The sequence below is a fragment of the Panthera onca genome, chromosome E3 (assembly GCF_046562875.1).
Source record: "Panthera onca isolate mPanOnc1 chromosome E3, mPanOnc1 haplotype 2, whole genome shotgun sequence".
In the NCBI taxonomy this organism is placed as follows: domain Eukaryota; kingdom Metazoa; phylum Chordata; class Mammalia; order Carnivora; family Felidae; genus Panthera; species Panthera onca.
In genome coordinates, this window is record NC_138354.1 from 35,646,595 (window position 1) to 35,669,035 (window position 22,441).

The window sequence follows — 22,441 nt, forward strand, 5'->3', positions numbered from 1 at the left end:
GTTTTGGAGAAGGGCAGAACCCCAGTGGAGGAAGGGAACAGTAGGGATAGTAAGAGCTGAGAGGCCAAGTGACCAGTCTGGGACCTTTCAGCTTCTGAATGGTGGAGCAGAAGGTCTAATCCCAACAAACCTGGAATGTAGGTTCTTCACTGACCTGCTACTTTAAATTGGAGAGCAGGGCTGAAGAAACTGGCCTGGCAGAGAATTCTGGATTATTCGCCCGGGCCTCAGGCACTGGTCACCTATGCTGCCAGCCGGGAGACCCTCAAGGGAATACCCTGGAGGTCTGAGGAAAGAGGCCAGGCTTTGACGTGACATAGAACTGGTGAGGCTCTCCACCCTGTCACTCACAACTCTCCCCAACTCACAACGTCTTTGCCTCTTTGCACCTGTTTCCCCAGTGTAAAATGTGAGTACTGATATCATTTAAAGGGGTTGGTGGGAGGGCAAAACAAGACGATGACTGTGCAGTGCCCAACATGGACCATGGACCACAGCAGCCTTCAGTCAATGACAGCACACCTCCCTCCCCTCTTCCCTGAAAGCAGACTACTCTCAGATTATCTTCTCTTGTTAGAGAGAGGGGGAAGCCATGGGCAAGCACACGCAGTCAGAATGGCCATGAGCCGGGAGCTGGATGGCACACTGTTGAACAAGGGTGTGGGTGGCACGCCTTCTCAGGTACTGCCTGTGGGGGCAGCTGAACCGCCTCCACATTTTAGATCCATGTGCCTTTTAACCACTCACACAGAGACACCCAGGGGTAGACAGCAATCTCTGTGCCCAGCTGCTCACTACAGCCTAACAGGGAATAACAACACTGCAACATAAACCCCAGAAATAGCCTCAGTACCCCCAGTGAGACACCTCTGCATGTAAGATCGTAGGCGAATGTCTACAAGAATGAGCTGGATCCCAAAGCATGGCACAGAATGATCTTCCAGATGCACAGTGTGCCCAAGTGGGTGCTCAGTCGATTTCAGTTCTGTTCTTTGGGGAAGAGGAATTAGAGATGCCAAGATTTGATTCAGAGACAGAAAGATAGGAGAGAGACAGAGACAGAGAGGCAGAGAGGAGTAGACAAGCAGGCTGCTACAGACTAAATGTCTGTGTCCCCCCAGATTTACATGTGGAAATCCAACCCCCACCCCGAGGTGATGACATTGGGAGATGTGGCATTTGGGAGATGATGAGGTCATAAGGTGGAGCCCTCATAAAGAAGCCTCAGAGAGCCCCTCGTCCCCTTTCACCACGTGAAGACACAGGGGGAAGTTCGTCCCCACCAGACGTGGCCACTGCCACCGTCATGATCACGGACTTGTCAGTCCCAGAACCAGGAAATAAATGTCTGCTGTTTATAAGCCACCCAGTTGGTAGTATTTCTGTTCTAGCAGCCCGAACGGACCAAGACACAGGCATATGCTTCCACTGGCACAAAACATTTCTGGAAGGAAATACAAGGAATTGGTAACTGTTGTTTTTGGCAGGGAGACGAAGAACTAAGAAATTTTGGTTTTCATTGTACACCCTTTTCTAAAGTGTGGCTTTTTTAACCACAATCCTGAGATGCTTTCAAATAATAATAATAATAATAATAATAATAATAATAATGATAATAATATCAACAGCAGCAGCACCCAGTGAACAGAAAAGTACACTGAGTTTTGCCCGTTCCTCAGTTACACAACTGGCTTTAGAAGCAGAGCCAGTATTTAAAGGGATCAAAACAGGAAGTCATCACCAACTAATGTCTTCACTTTGTAAAGGTATTAAAGAAGTCTGGAGACCCAGTTGCTGCTTTAGTTGGAAGCAGCTGAGGGTCAAGGACTCAGCTTCTCAAGCAGCTCTTGTCCCTGTTAACAGAGCCCAGAGCTCGGGGATCTAGCTGTAGGACCCACATTGTTTCTCCCATCAGTTCCCAGAACTGGTGGGAGACTTTGAAACAGACTGCAGAGGTGTTAAAAATAGAAGTTAAGTTGCTACTGGAGATACATGGAGAATTCACTACTTGCAAATCTCTAATTATAATATGTCAAGAGTAAAATACCTTGTCAGGAGCAGTATCTAATATAATACAGTATTGGGTCTGTCAACACAGTGATCCATGATGTGTTTGGAGGCCTACATTAAATAGACATCCAGCAGAAAAATGTCCTGTGGGGACTCATCTCAGCCCTTGGGGAACAGAAAGGATGACCTGGTAAGTCTTTTCTGTCTGTACTTTCTTTGCTCAGCTCTGGGAAGCTTTGGGAGCTCTGGGTGCATCCTGCTTCCCTTTTACAGATTCTGCACTTTGTGTTAAATCATGTGCATATATTAGATGTTCTTGGAGCCTACCAGATGGATGGATGTTTTCTCGTACCCAAAACTACTCGGTTTCTCAACGAAATGATGTCCTCGACAGTGCCCTCAGACTGGCATTAAGCACCGTGCACAAAGGACAGTTAGGGTGATTCCAGACACAACTATGGAGAATAACTTAGGCATGCTAATACAGGGCTATGTATTCTAGGGTTGGGAGAACATGGGTCTGACCCACTTGGAGGGTAAATTATTTCCTTGAGTAATGCAGAACCTGCAGTGGAGAGAGGGGTACGCTTAGTCAATGTGTGAGGATACAGAGACATTTTGAGGCAAACTTGTCATAGACCATGTTCTACTTGGTCGGGTCATGAAAGACCAACGGAAAAGTAGGTCATGGGCAGCAGAAGCAACTTCCATACTGGCCAAGAGAGAAAAGCATATGCATGGAATCATTTTTAGTAGAAAACAAGACGGCCCCTTATATGTTCCTGCTCCTCCCCAATGCTGGGTAAGCCCCTTGCTTCACTTTATAATGGTTCCTCTTTGAAACTTCCTGCAACAGTATGTACCCCACCCCGCCCCCTGCCCGCCAACCCCAAACATGGCTGGAGAAAACCAAATGGCCGGGTAACTAACCCTCCACAAATTCACACTCTGTCAGCTCTGAGAGGAACTTGTTGCCCCTCAGATACTCTAGGAATCATCTGAGCCAAACTCCTGACATGTTTGCTCAATTTCAGGAATAAATCCATTGCTTCCCCAACTCCTCTGCTTCTCTCTGTCAGCTGATAGTGACTTCGTCACTGAGAACAAGAAGGCAACAGAGAAGGAGCTCCTCACAGGATCTCCTGACTTAAGATTTCTCCATGTGCTGGTACATTCACTCCTTCTTCTTGCTGTGGTCTGAATGTTCCTGCCTCTCCCTACTCACATGTTGGAATCCTAAAGCCCCAGTGATGGCGTTAGGAGCTGGGACTTTAGGGGGTGATTAGGTCATGAGGTGGCACCCTCATGAATGGGATTGGCGTTCTTAAAAAGGAGACCCAGAGAGCTGCCTTGCCTCTTTCACCATGTGAAGACACAGGGAGAAGGCACTGGGTATGAACCAGGAAGGGGCCCTCACTGGACCACACTGGCACCTTGATCTTGGACTTACAGCCTCCAGATTTGTAAGCAACACATTTCCGCTATTTATAAGACAGTCTGTGGGATTTGGTTACAGCAGCCCAAATGGACTAAGATGCATCTCTTCTGTCTCAAAACTGAAATGTTTCCAAATGTTCATAGATGCCTTATTTGTAGCGGCCCAAAGCTGAAAACAATCCAGGTACCCATCCACAAGTAAGTGGATTGATAAATTGTGGCACATCCACGCAATGGTTTGCGACTCAGCAATGAAAAGCAGTGAGCTACTGATACATGGGACAAGTCAGATGAATCTAAAAGCAAGGACGGTGGGCCCCGAGAGAAGCCAGGCAAAAAGAACCCATAACATTTGATTTTGTTGCTATAAAATTCTAGAAATTAACAACTAAGCTAGAGTGAAAGAAGCAGATCTGTGGGTTCCCCCGGGAATGAGGTAGAGGGCAAGGAGGAAAGATTGTAGAGGGGTATGAGAAAACTTTGAGGGTGATGGATATGTTGGTTACAACATCTGTACATACGTCAACACTCATCAAATTTCACACTGTAAATACAGAGAGGTTATTGTATGTCAGTTATATATTAATAAAGCTATACAAAAAGTATGTCTTCTTCTTTCCTAGACCACCTGCTCTATTTGTACACCCTTGGTCACCTCTCCTGAGTCATCATTCCCCAGCTCTTGTTCCCTGTCCCCACCACCTGGCCCCACAGGTGCCTTCTCTTTGGCATAAAATAGGATCCGAAATTGATTCTTGTACAAATTGCTTCCCTGAATTCTTATGCCCCTGACTTGTTGTCTTTTCTTTCTCTTTACTCCAAGTGCTTACGACGGATAGTGCACTCTACCCCCAATCATTCCCATTTATTTCTCCACTCCCGGTCCCCTGGCATCTCTCCCCAACACTCTAGGGGCACTGCTTCTTCTCTGTCTCCAGTGATGGCAACTTCAGTAATGTCTTCTGAATTCGCACCTGCCAGGCTGCCCTGACAACACTCTTCTGGTTCAATTTCCACACTGGATACCCAGGGGATACCCCATTCATGTCTCCCTTGGCTCCGTGCCTTCCAAACCTCACCACTTATGAGTTTTTCCAGGATCTGCCTGCCCTTTTCTTCATTCCCTATACTTGGCAAATGTATCTACTCTGGCCTCTCCATACAAATGGCTCACCCTTGGCTCTGACCGGATTCTCTGTTTAATACCTCTAGTGAGAAGATCCAAAGCACCTTATCGCTGACTCTGGTAGGCCCGTCTTTGGTCTCTATATTTGGCTATGGGGCTCCTCCGTGGCTCCATTCTCAGCTTCAGACACTGAACGAATACAACCCTGTGCAAACCAGGGAAAGAGAGTGATTCCCAAGGGTCTTTCTCTAGGAATGTGGTATGATGTCAGGAGCTGCAGGGACCATCTCAGAAAACTAGAGAATGTAGTTGAGCAGGAAGAAAAAGAGACTGAAATGGATCTTGTTGGAACCTAACACGTATGTGCCCCAAACCAAGCTGTGTCTAAAGTCAGCCCACCTCTAAGACTTTTTGTTGTAAAAGTCAATACATTCCCTGCTGATTTTCTGTTACTAGCAAACAGAAGATTATGAAATGTATATTCCTTCAACCATGATGTGGAGGGACATCCCCCCACAAGTGTCCCATCACAGAAATACACTAAAGCCTTAAACATCTATGTTCTACAGTTTGCCACATTACAATCATAATGGAACGGAGAGTGCGCCTGCTCACTGTTTCACAGTGCCGCAGTGCCTGGGCCACTATGGACACCCAACACCCTGTTTAACTTTGTGCTGATCTCTAAAGAGTTCTTTTTGTGAGAGAAGGACATTGAGCATCACAACATCCCAAATGGACTAAGATCTCTTTTTAGGTATGCGTCATTAACCCTTCTAAAATTTCATTTTATAACTCTTCTGGCTTAAACTCTTTTCAACGGTTCCCATTGCCCCTAATGTGGAAGTCTATCCACTGATCAAATCTACCAGGCCTGTGGGGTATGATCCCTGGTGACTGCCCCATTCCATCCTTTGCCACCGCACCCCCAAACCTTCTTCACCCTGGCCTCTTTTTAATTCTTTGAATAAGCCAAGATCTTTTCAACCTTGGCATTACTGGCCTCGATATTCCTTCTGCCTGGAAAGTGTGTCTTCTCATCTTAACATCTTCTTAAAGACATCATCCTAGACTACTCATCTGCAGGCAGTACCCATAATCTTTATCCTCCGTGGCACCTGTCGTTTTCTTAAGAGCAGGTATCACAGTTTGTGTTTATACAAGCTGTTTGAATGACACTGTCATGCAAAGTTATAAGAGGGAAAGGATCATTTCTGTTCCATTCAACCACATCGCTGGGATGAGTCCTGGCCACAGTAGATACTTAAAAATATTCATGAACGAATGAATCTTCCACAGCAGGTTAGTATACTTGGCGTGAATTGAGGCTTAATAGATAGTGTCTGATTGGGCATTATTATCCCTTTTTTAGCCCTAAGATAACCTTCTGAAGCCCTACCATCGTTGACTGTCACAGAATAACCCAAAACAAATAAATGGCAACACCATCACTATAACCTGGTAGTCAACACAATGGTAACAAACACCTGCTAAACCAGCAAACCCATTAAATGAATGCATCCCTAAGTTTGAACAGCCAGCTATAGACAGGCAATAGCAGCACTAATCACAAAACCCCAAAGGTGGAAACAACCCAAATGCCCATCAGTGAATGGAGGTACAAACAAGAGTGGCATATCCATAAAATGGAATTATATTCAGTCACGGAAGGGAATAAAGCGCTGATACATGCTACAGTGTGGATGAACCCTGAAAACATTCTATTAAGTAAAAGAAGCCAGTCACAAAAGGTCATACGTGGTGTGATCCCATTTTTTATGAAATGCCTAGAATAGGCAAATCCATACGGGCAGAAAGCACATTTGCAGGAATGTGGATCGTCTGCTTAATGGGTAGAGCGTTTCCTCCTGGGGAGATGAAAATGTTCTGGAACTAGATACAGTGATAGCTGCACTGAGGTGTGAGTTTCTCAACCCCACTGAATTATACACACAAAACTGGTCGAAGTGGTAAAATTCACCTCATAGACGTATTTTACCACAATTAAAAAAGGGGAGACACGCAACACACAATGTTAGAGTGTATACTATTTTTAAAAATCTCCGAACCTAACCTCCAAACGTAAAACCGTCCTGCTTCAAACCAAGAAATCCCTTCACAAGTTCTGGCTTTTCAGAGCCCTGGGGGCAGGGGAAAGAGGCACAGCTGCCTTCCGTCTATAAAATGTTCTGGACTACAGGCCTGGTGTGCTTGTAAAGAATTCCTCAGAACCTCTAATGTACAGATACATCTTGTGGTATATGCGGGGTGATTTTAGGTCATGCACAAACGAACAAGTGTTTAATTTTAACAATTAGTTTTCTTTAGGCTTATCTTTGACTAGTAGCCAACAATGGTGGTTTTTAACTTCTGGTGGTGAAAAAATGCATCTTTTTTGTTTGTTGGCTTGCTTTTAATCCCTAGAATGCATTCACATGCAATGAAATGTACTCTCTTTGGTGCATAAAGTCACGTAAACAAACAGCCACCATCAAAATACAGAAAATTCCATGAGTCCAGAAAAATTCTCTGGCGCTTCCCTTTGCAGTCCAGGCCTCCCCCACCCTAGGGCTCCCAGAAAACACAAAAGAACACAGGTGAATCTCAAAGGCATGAAGAAGGCTAAGGAGGCTGAAGAAGACAGGGGCCGACATGGGCAGGAGCTGTGAACACGCATGAGGTCTCTTTCCGGTGGACAGAAATATTCCGAAATTAGACTGTGCCAAATGGTTGCACAACTCTGCAAATATACTAGGAATCGGTGATTTGTGCACCGGAAACTGGTCAATTTTATGGTATATAAATTATATCTCCATAAAGCTGTTTAAAAAATCACGCAGTGTATAATCCTACTGAGAGGACATGATTCCAGAAAAGGCAGAACAACAGGAACAGAAATTAGATGAGAGTTTCCCCTCACGAATAAAGTTAAGGAAAAATGCATTGATTTCAGTAAGCAACATGAGAGGAGGCCTGCAGACAGGTGAATTCTACGAGCCGCTGCGACAGGGGCGGGCTCAGGGGTTGCTCCGCTGCAGGAGCCTCCGTGGGGTGGGGTGCGCCCGGCCGCCACTGCCCCCTCCCCCCTCCCCGGGACCAGCGCCCACTTACTGTGGCAGTGCCGGACACGGTCTGCGCGCTCGTGTCCGCAGCGCTCTGCTCGGAGTGCGTCTGGGCGGGAGGATACAGGTTTAACGTGTGCTCCGGTACGGTGGTCTGGCCCGTGTACTCTGGTGCGGGGTGGGGATGAGGGGCCGTGTATTCCGCGGGGATGCCGTTCTGGGGGGGAGCAAACTGGGCCGAAGCGTAAGGCTGAGCCATGGTGTCCGGGGCAGCTGCTGCTTCCTGATTACCCTGGAAAATCAGAAAGGGGGAGACAAGGCGAAACACCGTGAGCGCGAACCAGGCAGAACCTCTCCCTGGGGCCCAAGGATGAGCGCTCCCCCGACACTTCGCAGGTGCCAGCACTGTGCCAAGAGCCTGAGATGGATGCATCCCACTTAATCTTCACCAGACTCTATAAGGAAATAGTACCTGTCATTTATATAGACCTAACCCCATTGCGCAGATGCAGAAATCAAGGCTCAGAAAGGTGCAGGGAAGTCACATTCCCCAAGCCATCCAGCCCCATAGCCAAGGAGTGGGAGGGTCTGTGCCCTGCTCGATTGGATTTTTCTGGCAGATCCTCCTTATTTCATCCCCATTTTGGAACATGTGAGCATGTAGTTGTCTCCAGTGACAGCAGAGACTTGATTTGATACTTAAAATGCCAAGAGAGAGATTAAATTGAACTTGTGTGTTCTTGAGAAGAGACACAATTCATCTAAGCGTTTGAATTTAATCAAAGTTTTATGTGACTTGGCTCACATAATGGGATGGAGGGGTCCTTTTAATGGTCACAGTGTGTGTGTGTGTGTGTGTGTGTGTGTGTGTGTGTGTGTGTGTGTGTGTGTGATGTTCCCAGTGCCAATATGAAGCAGCCAATGGAAAGTCAAGGCCTAATTTGGACAAAGACGGCACTCTGTGATACTGTGTTCACCATTTTAAGTATCTTTTCAAAATGCTGGACTTCACTCAGCCTCATTAGTCAATGCCTCCCCCAACCCCTTGCCTTTTTTTTTTTTTTTATAAGCACAGAGTATTATATAACAATTCACCCTTCCAATCTAGGCAAAACATGCAGCGTGATAATTACAGTCAAGTCAAAAGAATTAAAAAAAAAAAAAACCTGAATTCAAATGCTTCCATTTCAGGAAATATCTCTCTCTCTCCACCCCACCCCTACCCTTAAAACTCTACTACCCTACACACACACACACACACACACACACACACACCATCAGAAACTGTAACCCAGGGGGCCAAATTTTTCATGGTCTCAAGAGATGGGATTGCACGGTCAGAGAGAGAGAGAGAAGCTTAGCAATTAAGCACACCAAAGAGCTGCCTCTTCCATTGTCTGTGGTCAATTAGATGTGACTTCAGCCCTCCTATAATGATACCAGGGCAAAAATGTCAGGATTGCTCACATCTCCTCAGTCCCCGCCACCAACATTTGAGAACCTCTTCAGCTAAAGCAACTTGAGTGCGGCAAAAACATTATGACATAGAAGGGGAGGAAAAAAAAAAGTTTATTCTCGGAGCAGCGCACAGAGCTTGTGCATTTGTTTAGAGGGGACCTTAATTAGAATGTTAAAGATGACACTTTGAAGAGAACGAAGCTTAGGATAAGTTTAAACCATTTTACAAGTGAAAACATTCCCATCACGCCCTTTCCTCCCCCAGCTGAATGGCTCCAAATGCCTGGGCCACTGGAAGCAGAAATGCACAGCCATTGCTTGCTTTCTAGCATCTTTTCCTAGCGTCTGGGGCTGAATAGGGTCTGCCTGTGCTGTGGCTGGATCCCTGCCCATGGAGAGTTAACCCTGACCATCTTCAGGAAGCCACAGGGGACACTCAGGGTCCCTGCTGCTCAGTGTGCTTTTGTCTTCTCTTTAAGAACAGCACCTGGTTTTCTTTTAAGAGACACTTCCAGTCTCAGCCCAGAGAGCACAGATGTGGCTGAGACCTGCCTCAGATTACCTCCAGACACAGGACGCCCCGGCTAATCAGAGGGCTATGAAAACAATTCAGTCCCCAGGTCGCCCCTTGAAACCGGACAGCCTAAAGCAGAAGCCACACCCAGCAGACAACGGAGCCCAGAAACTGAGAAACAAGTGAACTGAGTCCTGGCGACATCATATCAAGTCTGGGATCCAGCTCTACCTGTGGTTAGTAACACCACTGTTTGCTTTCCTTCCACGCATCAGTAAATGTCTCATTTCGTTTAAGATAGGTTTTTTTTCCATGTTACTTACAACCAAAAGAGTCTGGACTAAGAAGAATAAAAACATCCTCTCCTGTTTATAAGCCAACTTGCACCCTTCTATATTCTACAGGGCTGCTCAAGCAACATATCCCTCTGTACACAGATTCCAGGCGATGCTGCTTCTCTCTGGCTGATCAGACCTTGAGAACCCTCCAAAGGGAAATTCATTGTGCCAGATTCTACTTCTGGCCAAAGGCCTGTTTCACTCCCCCCTACCTTCGATCTGGCGCATGTTTAAAATGAAAGTCAGACTTGAGAAAACTCCAGGGGTGACCCCAGGGGGGAGCATGAAGTGCCCAGCAATGGCAGAGAGATGGTCACATAAAGAAAAGCTTTCCCTCCTGTGTCTTCAGCAGAAAACGGTTTTATGGCAACACCTATGCCCATGTGGCCTCTCTCCACAGCAGAGCAATCTCAGGAAGAGTGACCTGCCCGCCCCCCCACCCCCACCGCCAGGTTTCCAAAAACCATCAGAGGCTTAATCTTAGGATCTGGGCTCTCTCTGCTTCAAGAGAAGAGGAGCCTGCCCTCAGGAAGCTGACGGGTGCTCCAACTCTCAACACCATCGACTCTACCCATTCACTGCCCCTGTGCCTGGAAAGCCCTTGCTACTCCCTTTCCTGGCTAGTCTCAACTGCCCTTTTGGGTCCCTGAACAAGTCCTCCAGCCAGATTTCCCTGACACCGAGCCCACTTCAGCTGTGTGTCCTCTATGCTCCCCTGGAACTTGTGGCCACATCTCACATGACTCCTAGGGCTGCCACTGGAGAGAGTCCTAAGGGCTGGGGATAGTGTCACATTCTACAGTGCCTCTCCAGGGTCCCACAGCATGCTAGCTACAATGTAGGCATTTATAAGTACTTACTAAGTGAATGCATGCTTGAATGATGAACTTTGGGCTCTGTGGAGCTTAGCCTGGCAGCAGGCCATAGGGTGGGTCGGGGGGAGTAGGAAAGGGGTTGGCAAATGACCCATGAGACAAATCTGGCCCACTGGTCGTTTTGTAAACTTTTACTGAGACACAGCCATGTTCATTGTGCTATAACGGCAGAGTCGAGTAGCTGTGAGAGACCCACAAAACCTAAACTATTTAACCATCTTGCTCTTTGCAGAAAAGTTTTCCAATCAAGGTGGTCAAGGTATCACTAAATATGGGGATGTCAATTAAGAAGCCACCATCGCATAAATAGTTTGGGCAGGAAATAAAGCTGGAAGTTAAACTGGGAGAGAGTGAAGGGGGGTGCATTCTCCCTATTCTCCCTAGAACCAAGGAGGGACGCTCAGCTATGAAGATGGCACCCAATGGAGGAGTCAGTCTTCTTCAAACGTGGTTTCCATCTCTGCACGTCTGCGCCCTAAGCACACACACATGGCAGGCTTCACTCTCAGCACAGTGGGCTACAGAGGGGGACATCCATGAGGGCCTCAGGCTTCTGTGCTCAGGGGAGAGGCATCCCTCTCCTCACAGGTGCTCAGAAGGCACCCTGATGGATGCTGCTTTCCTCTCAGGCCTGGAAGGCGCCAGGCACTGTGCTGGGGGCTTTAAATCAGTATTTCTTTATGTTATGTTATGTTATGTTATGTTATGTTATGTTATGTTATGTTAATTAATTTTAATGTGAATTTTATTTTTGAGAGAGACAGAGAGAGAATGAGCAGGGAGGGGCAGAGAGAGAGGGAGACACAGAATCCGAAGCAGGCTCCAGGCTCCGAGCTGTCAGCACTCAGCCTGATGCAGAGCTCGATCTCACGAACTGCGAGATCATGACCTGAGCCGAAGTCAGACGCTCAACCGACTGACCGGCCAGGTGCCCCTGCATCAGTATTTCCTACACAGGGCGACCGCTCCCTGGGGGACAGCTGACAGTGTGTGCAGACACTTTTGGTTGCCAACAGTGGGGGGAAAGGTTGCCGATGATGTCTAGAGGGTACAGGCCAAGGATGGTGCTGAACCCCTACAATGCACGGGACAGGCCAAGCCCCAAGTGTTCACTGTGCCCAGACCCAGATTCCCTGCTCTGCACACACATGCTATATCTTCCATCCCATGGTACTTTGCTGTGGAGGACCCTGCAGCCCAGAACTAGGACGGATTTTGCAAGGTCACAGGAACAGCTCTTAGGGAAGCTGGGAGCTGAACTACAGCCTGGGTATCTCTCATCTGCCAAGGCTATCTGCTGGTGGCAACATTCATTCCCATTTTTAAACATACCTCTCTCGGTCATACATACACCCGTGGCCTCAAGACCTGCGACTCACCCTCCAGGAAGGCAGGTGCTGGGGGATGTGGGACAAAAATACCAGTGTCCCAGTAGCTGGACTAGCCCCTGGGGAGGGTTAGAGCAGAGGCCTGGGAAATTTGTGCCATCCAAGCTCAGAGCTTCATGAGGCTCTGAGGCCATCCTAAGAAAGAGAAGGGCCAGCTGGGGACAGGCTGCCAACCTCTACCAAACCTTGTGCGTTCTGGCACACCCAAGGCACTGAGCCCTAGGGTTGTGTCCGTGGCCACCCAGGAGCCCATGGGTAGCAAGCATTTGGGTCCACGGGGCTCTGGACTGTACTCCTGTTCCTGAAGGCCTCAAACAGATGTTAGTGGGACCTCCCACAGTTACTTATTAACACTGACAGCCATTCCAGAGAGACCCTAATTAATATTCCCAACATTTGCAATTTGGGCTAATTACAGCTAATATTTAATTAAGATCATTGTACTTCCTGTGGAATTATTTTTCACCTTCAAATGGCTTCAGAGATGTCTTTGTTTCCCCCCTAGTGATGTTCCTGGATTCTGAGCTTGGCTGAAGTGTGTTTTCTGGAAAAATACATTTGCGTTAAGGGCACCTTTGGCACTCCAGGTCAAGGCAAATCTTGGGCACATGAACAGGATCCTGGTTGAAAGCTGAGGCCAACTTCACGTAGGTGACAGTGACAGACAAAAATTATTTGGAGCGTTCCGGCTAGACATTCCCTCATTTGTAGAAGCCGCCTTTCTTCTACCTCCGATGCCAAACCCCCACCTTTCCCTAAATAAGTGGAATGATCACAGAGATTCTGATATCTACTGAGTCAGGGTGCCTGTGGGTGTTCCGAGGTGATGAGGAGGGTGATTCTGCCTTTCACAGAACCCCCACATCACCGAGCAAGTGCTTCAAGAGATCTGCAAACCTAACATCAAATTTTCAGTGCCTGGACTTTCCTAGGTTGCTGACAAATACACAATTTTTTTTTTTTTTTTTTTAAAGCCAAGACTGTTTTAACATCCACTATTGCTGCTGCAGAACCGGACAGAAACTTCAAATAAAGAACATTGATTAGGAACCTAGAGGAAACTTCCTTGTCCTCAGTCAACCAAGCCTCAATTAAAGCAGAGACTCAACAACAGCAGGATGATGTGGGACCCCATCATTACCCGAGACACCCCAATGGGTAGCTTGGATTCCAGTTACTGAGCACAAGAGGATTATTAAAATGCAACCAAGTCTGAGTCACCAAAGCAAAAATAAATGCCATTTCAATTTAAATATTTTACTGAAGCATGAAATAGCCAGGATATTACTGCTATTTTAAGACAAACACCGTAATCTGACTATTAGTATAGTGTGTGGACTCTACCGCATGCAGACATTCAGAGAGGCGTCTTCAAACACAGGAGGACTGCTTTGGTCACTGGAACATCCCGCATCTTTAATTTCCTTTCCGGGGTGGGCTCAGGAGATAGAGTCAGAGAGAAAATGCGAGGTTTTTTCTTTTTGTTTTTTTTTGGTTTTGGTTTTGGTTTTGGTTTGTTCTTTTTTTTTTTTTTTTTTTTTTTTTTTTTACCCCTAGACATCTCCTTCTCCCAATTCATTGCCCTGAGGGGTTTAATAAAGTAGTTTTTAGAAAGCAATAAGAGAACAAAGGGTGGAAACACATCAGACTTTGCAAAATATTTTGGCCCCAAATCTAATGCAAACCACATTTCAACTGAGGAATCGTCTTTACGTAGCAGAGCACAAAGTGGGGATGTTCTTTTCATGGTAACTGCCTGACTCTCAATGAGAGGGGAGGGTGCCTGCTTTCAGAGCCAACGTGGACTTTAAAATAATGAACTATTGTTTTCTGTGTGCATGCGTGTGCCTCCCCAGCTTTAATAGTCCAACTTCTCAAATCATCTTTTCCCCTTTAGCTTCTGGAATTGATTTGTCCCCAGTGCATTTCTTGCCCTGAGAAATCCCTTCTGGCCTAAACACAGTCCTTATAATGAAGACATGCTCAGGAATTGTCCAGCCCTGGTAAAACAGTGATTGCATCCATCCGCACAGCCAAGAAAAGCAGCCACTCCCGGAGGGACCCCCCACCAACCCGGACTCCTGGAGGAAACCCTCCCTTCCGGGCTGCCTGCCTGCAGTTGTCGGTCTTGCTGACTGTTTGACTTTAGTTTTGTAGCATGGTCTGTTCTAGTTCTCGGGCAAGGAATTGCGCACATTCAGAGAAAGCCTCCAGTGCCTGACTGAAAAGAGCTAAGCTGTATCATGCCCCCGGGGGCATTGAAACAAAGAAGAAAATGCAAAATTACACCATTAACCTGCTGGTTCTAGGACCAGCTCAGTTTGACACACCAAGCAGAAAGCCGACACACACACACACACACACACACACACACACACACACACACACTCTTGGCTGAAATCCTCCCCCCACCTCCGAGCAGGATTCAAGGAGCAGAGTACGTATCGCAGAGAGCAACAGAGACTTAACGCGAGGAAAGGCTTCAGCTTCATTCAAATTCACAATTTCGAGTGAAAAATAAAATCAGGAAAAATACCTGCTGTACCATTCTGCTTCCTTTCTCCTCCATAAACTTAGCAGCTGTTCTAGCCCCACACCACAAAGCATCTGCCCAAAGCAAGCCTCAGTTACGAGCGAGGGTGTGCGCTCTGTGCAACGTGTGGATGGCTGGGTGTTGAAGGAGGGGAGCTGAGGCCGCCTGGCTGACCTCCCCCTCAACATCTGACTGCTCCCAAAACCAACCCCAGATGGGACTCTTTCCGCCAGCGAGGCCTGGCCCATCAATCACGGCTCGCCCCTCCTCTGGCTCCTGTTCTCAGTTTCAGGGTGCACACTGAGCAGATGATTATATAGAGGAGGAAGAACACACACACACACACACACACACACACACACACAGAGCGCTCGCCTACATTAATAGCTGTTTAAAAAACATTAGAAATGGTATCCTATGCATTGCCTGGAGCTGGAATTTTTCATTACTAAACTAAATATATGATATGCAAAGTTATGAAATCCACCGGGGAGCTTGCTTACTATCCTATTTTGTTTTATATTTTTAAGAGAGGTGGGGGTACCGGGGGTAGCTGGAAAGAGGCAGAGGCAGGATGAAGAAAGAGCTCAGAGACAGAGGGATGCGGATAGGAAAATTTAAAGAAACACCCTGAGAACAGAGGGAATGCATTTATAACAAAGCTGCGTGGTTAATTGTAAACTGATCTTAAAATACTGTAACTAACGATGCTTTGGAAGATTTGGAAGCCCAGCTCCTTTGCAGACTAGCTGTGTGACCTTAGGCAAGTAGTTGCAATGCTCTGGGCTCCAGTTTGGGCTTCTGTTTAGTTGGGATGATGATGAGTGACTTCACAGTGTGATTGCAAGGGTCAAAATAAAAACCAAATCATAACAAAACAAACACACTCAGGGCTTGGCTTAAAGTGTGCGCTATATAAACAGATTCATTCATCACATCCAATAACATGGCAAGCAAGACTCAAGACCACCTGTGTCCCTACGGACCTTGCATTCAAGAGGGGCAGCAGGTTTTCAAGAAAGGAAGCCAGAGATGACTCCCAAATCCCAGTGGTAATCAGAGCTACATAGGACAAGTAGAGGGGTCTTGCTTTCTTCTTTTCTTGAACTTTTTCTCCTCTTAGCTCGTTTTTTTTTCCTTCTCTTTCAAATGAGCAAAAACAAAACCACGTACAAAAAAATCCCCAGTGATTTCAATGCCAAATGCTGCAGCCTCTCTATTTAAAGCCACAAATACTTTGTTCTCTCTTTATTATTAAAGCTACAACAACCAGAGTGAAATGTCAAAACAATCTCAGTTTTCATTTGGCCATGACTTCCTTGCTCGCCGAGGGAGAGTTTCAAGAGTCCCATCCACCCTTCCCGTGGACAGCTGCTTATCACCAAGCCACCCTGCCAAGAGAGGAGCGATCTCGCTACACTGGAGGGAATGGATGGGGTTTCTGAAGTGATTAAACGTGTAATTAAATTGTATAACAGAGGAGGGTTTAGGGCAGGAGAGGTTGCCTGGAAGAATTCAACCTTCCTGCTGGTGTGCTGCTAGTTCAGGTAGCCCCTGGGTGATTTTTTTTTGTTTTGTTTTACTTCCCAGCTCCCCAGGGTTGGAAAGAAAATCTGGATACACAGTATTTGTGCCATCCTTCCATTTCCATTTCTGATCACACTGCTGAGACACCTCTGATGCAGAATTAAATAAGCAGCCCACGTAGGTTCCTTACAGAGACAGGTCAGCCCCCATCAAAGAGGTGCCACCCACAGAGGACCAGGGCCCCTTCTGTCCCCAGCCCCAACCCATCACTTGGATTCAGCACTCACTCTCAGGAGCCATAAGCTCCCTGTGCCCACAGATAAGTGAAGAGCCAAACTTTTGGGAAAGAGGGACAAGATCAAGACAGACAGACTCCCTGGTGAAGTATGCTTTGGGAGAGATGGAGAAAATGCTCAAAACAGCAGCCAACAAACCACTCAATAGAGATGAGCATTCCAGGGGGAAATAATCAGGCGGACACACTAGGACACTGGTCCCAGCCCGTGGACCATCAGAATCATGTGGGGGGTATTCTAATTAAGAAAATTAGACTGCAGGCCTCTACCCCAGGCCTACTGCCTTCAGTTATCTGAGGGTGGGATCCTGGCAGGGACATTGCACAGAGCTGCCCCAGGTCATTCTGCCACACAGTCCTGGGGGACAGTGTTCTGTGTTTTTCAAATTATAGGTGAGATCCCTTGGGTTGTAAAATCCATGGAGGGAGTTATCACGCCAACATTCTTTAAATGAAATCAACTATACCACACGAAAAGAAAAGAACAGAATAGAATAGAATAGTAAGAGTTAGTATGGTTTCATGAAACTTTTATGTGGGTGAATTGGGTTGCAATGTAAAATCTTTTATGGATTGCAGTAAAATAAATAAAATTAAAAACACCATGCTAGAAATTTCCAGTGTTTGTTACCATTTAACCTTTTACTAGTAGTGTAGCTATAGAATCGAAATCAAATGTTAAGAAGTCAGAAGTATAATGGTAGGATTATTGGCAAGTCATTTAACCTTTGTGTGCCCTAGTTCCCTTATTTATAAATACAAAAGGTAATATATATTCTTCTTCCCAATGAGGCTCTTGTAATGCTTTCGGAGACAAAGTCTACAGAAATGTGTCTTATAATCTAAAAAGTTCTGTGAGAACATTTCCTATTGTGGGGAGGAAATCAGTCCTCCTTCTAGTCCAGCAAAGTGTACCCTTTGCAGAATACATGGAGAGGTATGTCGGGTCCTAACCTACCATGGGCCTCACTGTGCTAGGCACTTTAATCCTTGCAATCATTCCCTTAAGGAAGATATTATGGTACCTTTTAAAGATAAGAGAACTGAGGCTCCAAACAAGTGAAAAATATTTCCTACTATTGGACGTAATAGATTAGTTAAGTGGCAGAACCAACATTTGAACTTAATCTGGTCTGACTGACGAATTCCTGCCACTGAATCCATACTAAAATGAAGCTGGAGATGATGATCATGATGAGGGTGGTGGTGATAATGAAGATGGAAATAATGATCATGATGACGACAGCGGTAGCGGTGATGAGAATGGTGGTGGTGATGGTGGTGGTGATGATGATGATGATGATGGAGATGATAAGAAAATTTTTCTTGAGCACTAACTAGGTACTAGGTCATTGTTCTAAGCACTGACAATATAAAACTCAACAAAGGAGCTTTGTCAACATTACCTATTTTAACAAAAACCCAAAACTGTTATTCCCTCTCCAAGGGAGGTGGAGTCACTTCCTCATACGCACACAACTGGCAAGTGCTAGTTAGCTAAATCTATCGGACTCCTAAGCTCTATATTCTAAAGTAGTCGGAAATGGGTTCAAGTGTGACCTCAATTAGGTAAGCATACAAACCTTGGGTTTCCCTAACTATACCAGCTTGTAGAAAAGCAACTCCCAAACAAAGAACTCTGAGATTGCTCTGAGGCCCTAACTCACAAAAACAAACAAAACAACAATGATAACAAGAATCTGTGTCATGGATTCGAGTGAAAACAATTTGTTTCATTTCACTCCCTTCAACAGGGAACCAAGAGAGAGGCCAGAAGCCATCTTGCTGTGGCTGACAAACACCAGGCCCAGAAATACAAACCAGCTGAGTGGGCGGCAGGCTAGCAATGACGACGTGTCATGTTTGCAAAATGTTCCATCCTGATATTCCATTTGGAGTCACAGAAGGCAATGGAGAGGTTGTTTTTCTCAAGTCCTTAAAAGTCAGCGACAATCAAATATTTATGGCACTTTGTGCAAGTCAGGAGCCTTGATAGGGTTGCTCATGAGGTGCTATTTCCAAAGGGAAAAGCGCTGGTCTCTTAAAAAATTAGCAGCCGGGGCGCCTGGGTGGCTTGGTCGGTTAAGCGTCCGACTTCGGCTCAGGTCATGATCTCATGGTCCGTGAGTTCGAGCCCCGCGTCGGGCTCTGTGCTGACAGCTCAGAGCCTGGAGCCTGTTTCAGATTCTGTATCTCCCTCTCTCTCTACCCCTCCCCTGTTCATGCTCTGTCTCTCTGTCTCACAAATAAATAAACGTTTAAAAAAAAAAATTAGCAGCCTCTGGAACAAGGCAAGATCCCAACCAACAACATCAGGCTCTTAAAAAGATACGTTTTCTTATCTTGTTCACCATTGCTCCAGGGTCTCAGAGGACCCTGACTTGTCCTTTAAAACTCGTGTCAAAGTGCAATATTCTACACTTTTTGATTTTCATGTTATATGCATTTTTATATTATATATTTTTTGAGGTCTGTCTCCAAGTAGACTGTAAACTCTATGAGGACAGGAACCTCATCTGTTTTTTTCATCACTAGTGTCTCAAGCTTTTCAAACAGTAGGATGCACCCATACACATCCAGAAGTTTTGTCAAATGAAAACTGAATGCCCAAGTTAGTCCCTTTATCCTCTTTGCTTACTGACACCAAGACCTGTGCAACTCACCCAGGACCTCAGGGCACTGAGAAACAAGCCCAAACTATTAAATGTTGCTCTGTACCGTTAAAAAAAATTCCCCACCGGGATATCCCAACATGGTACTGAAAGACTTCTTGTTAGAAGAAGTCTAACAAGACAGTCTTCACCTGTCTATCCATGAATTAGCTGTGAATGCTTAATTATTTCCTATCATTAATAAAAAACTAACAGCCAGAGCAGCTGGTATTCATTTGAGCTCTTTCTGAGAAGCAGACAATGTTAATCACTATATATACATATATATATTACTTAACTTCATCTCGACAGGAAGTATATTCTTAATAAACTTGTTTTCATCACACCCACCTCACAGATAAGAAAGGACAAGGTCTTGAAGCTATCACCTGGTAGATACAGACCTTAAATCCATGTCTTTCTCCAAACCCGAGGTACTTTCAAATATGCTATGATTGACCTCTCTGTTGGCAAGATGAAGGATGGTACTTGTAAGGGTTATGGTAGTACTATTCAATCACAAAATATTTTCTGAGATTTTTCGGGCAAATCACTGAACTATCCCAGCCTAAGTGAGAGGCTACCAGAGACATGAGATCTTTGTTCCTGCTGTCCCAAGATTTAGAACCCAAGTGAGTATTAATAGGGTTAATTATGATAATGGTGATTGTAACATTATTAATAACAAAGATAATACAATTAGAAGGGCTCATAACATGTACTTGCCACTGCCCTAAATGTTCTATAAATGTAACTCCTTCAATGCAACCCACAGTCCCATGATGTTTTCACAGTCATTAGGTTCATTTTATAGATGGGTGGCTTTGAAAGGTTAAGCCAATAATCGAGGCCACTCCGATAGCACATGATGAAACTCCTCTTTGTACCAATCCAGTTCAGAACTCAGAGCAGGAAGCTTAAAAACAAATTAGAAGGAGTTCCTGTGTAGCCTTTACTCAGTTTCCCCCAATGGTAAGGTCTTGCATAACTATAGCATACTATCAGAATTAGGAAATGGACACTCTATGACCACTACCTTACATTGCTGCAAACACAATGAGACATTAGAGCAGTGAAAGCCCAGCTGTTGTGAGTATTTTGCTATCAATACCATGGCAAAGTCACCATTGTCATCTATCCTCAAGTGACAGCTGGAGCTGCCCACCCCCGTCACACATATAGTGATGCAGACAGAAGGGCAGGTGAGCAAGCAAATAAATATTAGCAAAAACTGTTTTCATAAGAGAATGAACACGCATTTTAAATTATAATTCAGCAAGGATTCTTCACCTCCTGGACACGGAGGAAACCTTCAATCTGGAGCAGACTTTAACTGTCACGTTCTGTCTCCTCTCCTGCTAGCTACTTTCTAAAGAAGGAGGAACGTTCTCACCACCACTAACACCACCACCAGGGTAACATCAGCGTCAACTTCACATTCAAGATTAATTTCAATGACTTGCACCATTGCTAATCCTACTACTTTTAGCCAAATCCACAAAAAGAAAAGGATGGATTTTGTTTCCTTAAATAGCTTGCTTCCAGGTACCCTGCAGATATGATTTGGGATGATATCCCTGTTACCTATTCCATCATAGCTATCTGAAGGATTCTCCACCTTCTTCTAAAAAGGAAAATTGATAGATCTGGTGTGAGACAATTGTCTCTGTAAGAGAGGAGGTCACTATACCTACAGACAGCACCAAGTAGCTTAGAGGGGTACTAGGTCTGCCATGGATGTTGCTGAGTAAACCATCCTACTAAGAATGTCACTGAAGGTCTGTCACTAGATTTAGAAAATTGGGAGCATCAAGTCACATTGCTAGAAAGAGAATCATATACTCTCTTCACTGGAATGTTACAGATCATGAAATATTCCAGCAAAGGGAAAAGTAAGCATTCTGGATGGAAACCCATGGGAGGAGTAGATACCATTGTCTTACACATGGATGGATTCAGCATCATTTCCTTTCAAATCATGTTAGGAAAACTGGGTTTTTCTATCCATCAGAAAAGTTGGTCTCCCAATGCCACTAGTCAACATTTCTCCTTCTTCAGTCCTCCTCAAAGCTGAAAGTCCTCCTCCACAGCATAGGTGATACAACCCCATGACCTTGAGGAGACATGGCTCAGTTAAGGCACAGAAAGTACTTACCACCCACACATAGTTTATAACGAATTTACAGAACCAAACATTTGAGTGTATTTTTAATGACCCAATTTCCTCACATGACTATCATCAGCCTTTCAGAAGTCTGTAACTCCTTCAGGACAGGAACTTGTTGGATTCATCTTTAACACTTCCCTCTTTGTCTTCCATATTTTGTACTCAGGTGTTTGACATGATAAATATCTGTTGGCTCGCATTCACCTCACTTGTAGAGAGATGTCTAATCTGGTTAGAGAAACAGGCAAAGATGATAAAATATGACCTTGTCTTTCATGGTATGTTGCATAAGTTTTAGCCTCTAATAGTTTGCCAACTGGAAAAAAAAAGGCTGTCATAAAATGAATTATACTTGGACTTGGAAGAAATGAAATTAGGAAAGACTGCCAGATAGCAAGGGCGATGAACTATTCAAATAGGCAAGAGCTTCAGATTCATGCAATTGTGTCAGTAGCTAAGTATCAGGCATCTTCTGGGTGGCAGGTCCTGTGCTAGGTTCAGAGGCTACAGTGATGACGAGGACAGACATAGTCCAGGTATCTCTGCTGCTACCAGCTGGAAGGATACACAGGACAGTCCAGGACTTTGCAGTGCAAGGGGATATGTGCCACGAGAAGATCAATCTAAGGAGCTAAAGGGTCTCATTTATCCCCGATGGTTTATCAAGCAAGGCTTCCTGGAAGAACAGATGTATCAACTGAACATTGAAAGTGAGCCGAAAACAGCTAGGCAGCATAAACGGTTGGCAAAATCATATGCTGGAAGTTGTAATGCTGCGTGCAGTGGGAGGGAACACCTCTGACCCAGAGTAGCAGAATCAATGAAAAGGAGGAAATAAAAGTCAGGTGGCTATTTTCGGAGCTACACACCCCACAAAGTATAGGACGGAGATACAGACCTAGAGGCTAATGGACTGTATGTAAGCCCTTGAGGGCAGAGACCCAGGTCTGTTTTACTGAGAATGCATTCCCAGCACTGTCAGAATGGCATGCACAGAGTGAATGCTTTAAAAAAAAATATTTTGGTTACATCAGAGCAAATGCAATGATGTCACAAACCA

General features: G+C 45.4%; 1 protein-coding gene across 39 annotated transcripts in view; it reads right to left on the reverse strand.

Moving 5' to 3' along the window:
• Nucleotides 1–22,441, reverse strand: part of RBFOX1 (RNA binding fox-1 homolog 1) — a 2,063,692-nt gene that overhangs the window by 176,228 nt on the left and 1,865,023 nt on the right. For 36 of the 39 annotated variants that reach the window (XM_060648405.3, XM_060648402.3, XM_060648403.3 and 33 more), the window contains one exon: nt 7,685–7,927. In XM_060648405.3, coding sequence (XP_060504388.1) covers nt 7,685–7,927 — 243 coding nt within the window. Of the gene's footprint in view, nt 1–7,684; nt 7,928–14,744; nt 14,990–22,441 lie in introns of those variants that run through there. The other 3 variants (XM_060648425.3, XM_060648426.3, XM_060648418.3) reach the window with 3 other exon arrangements.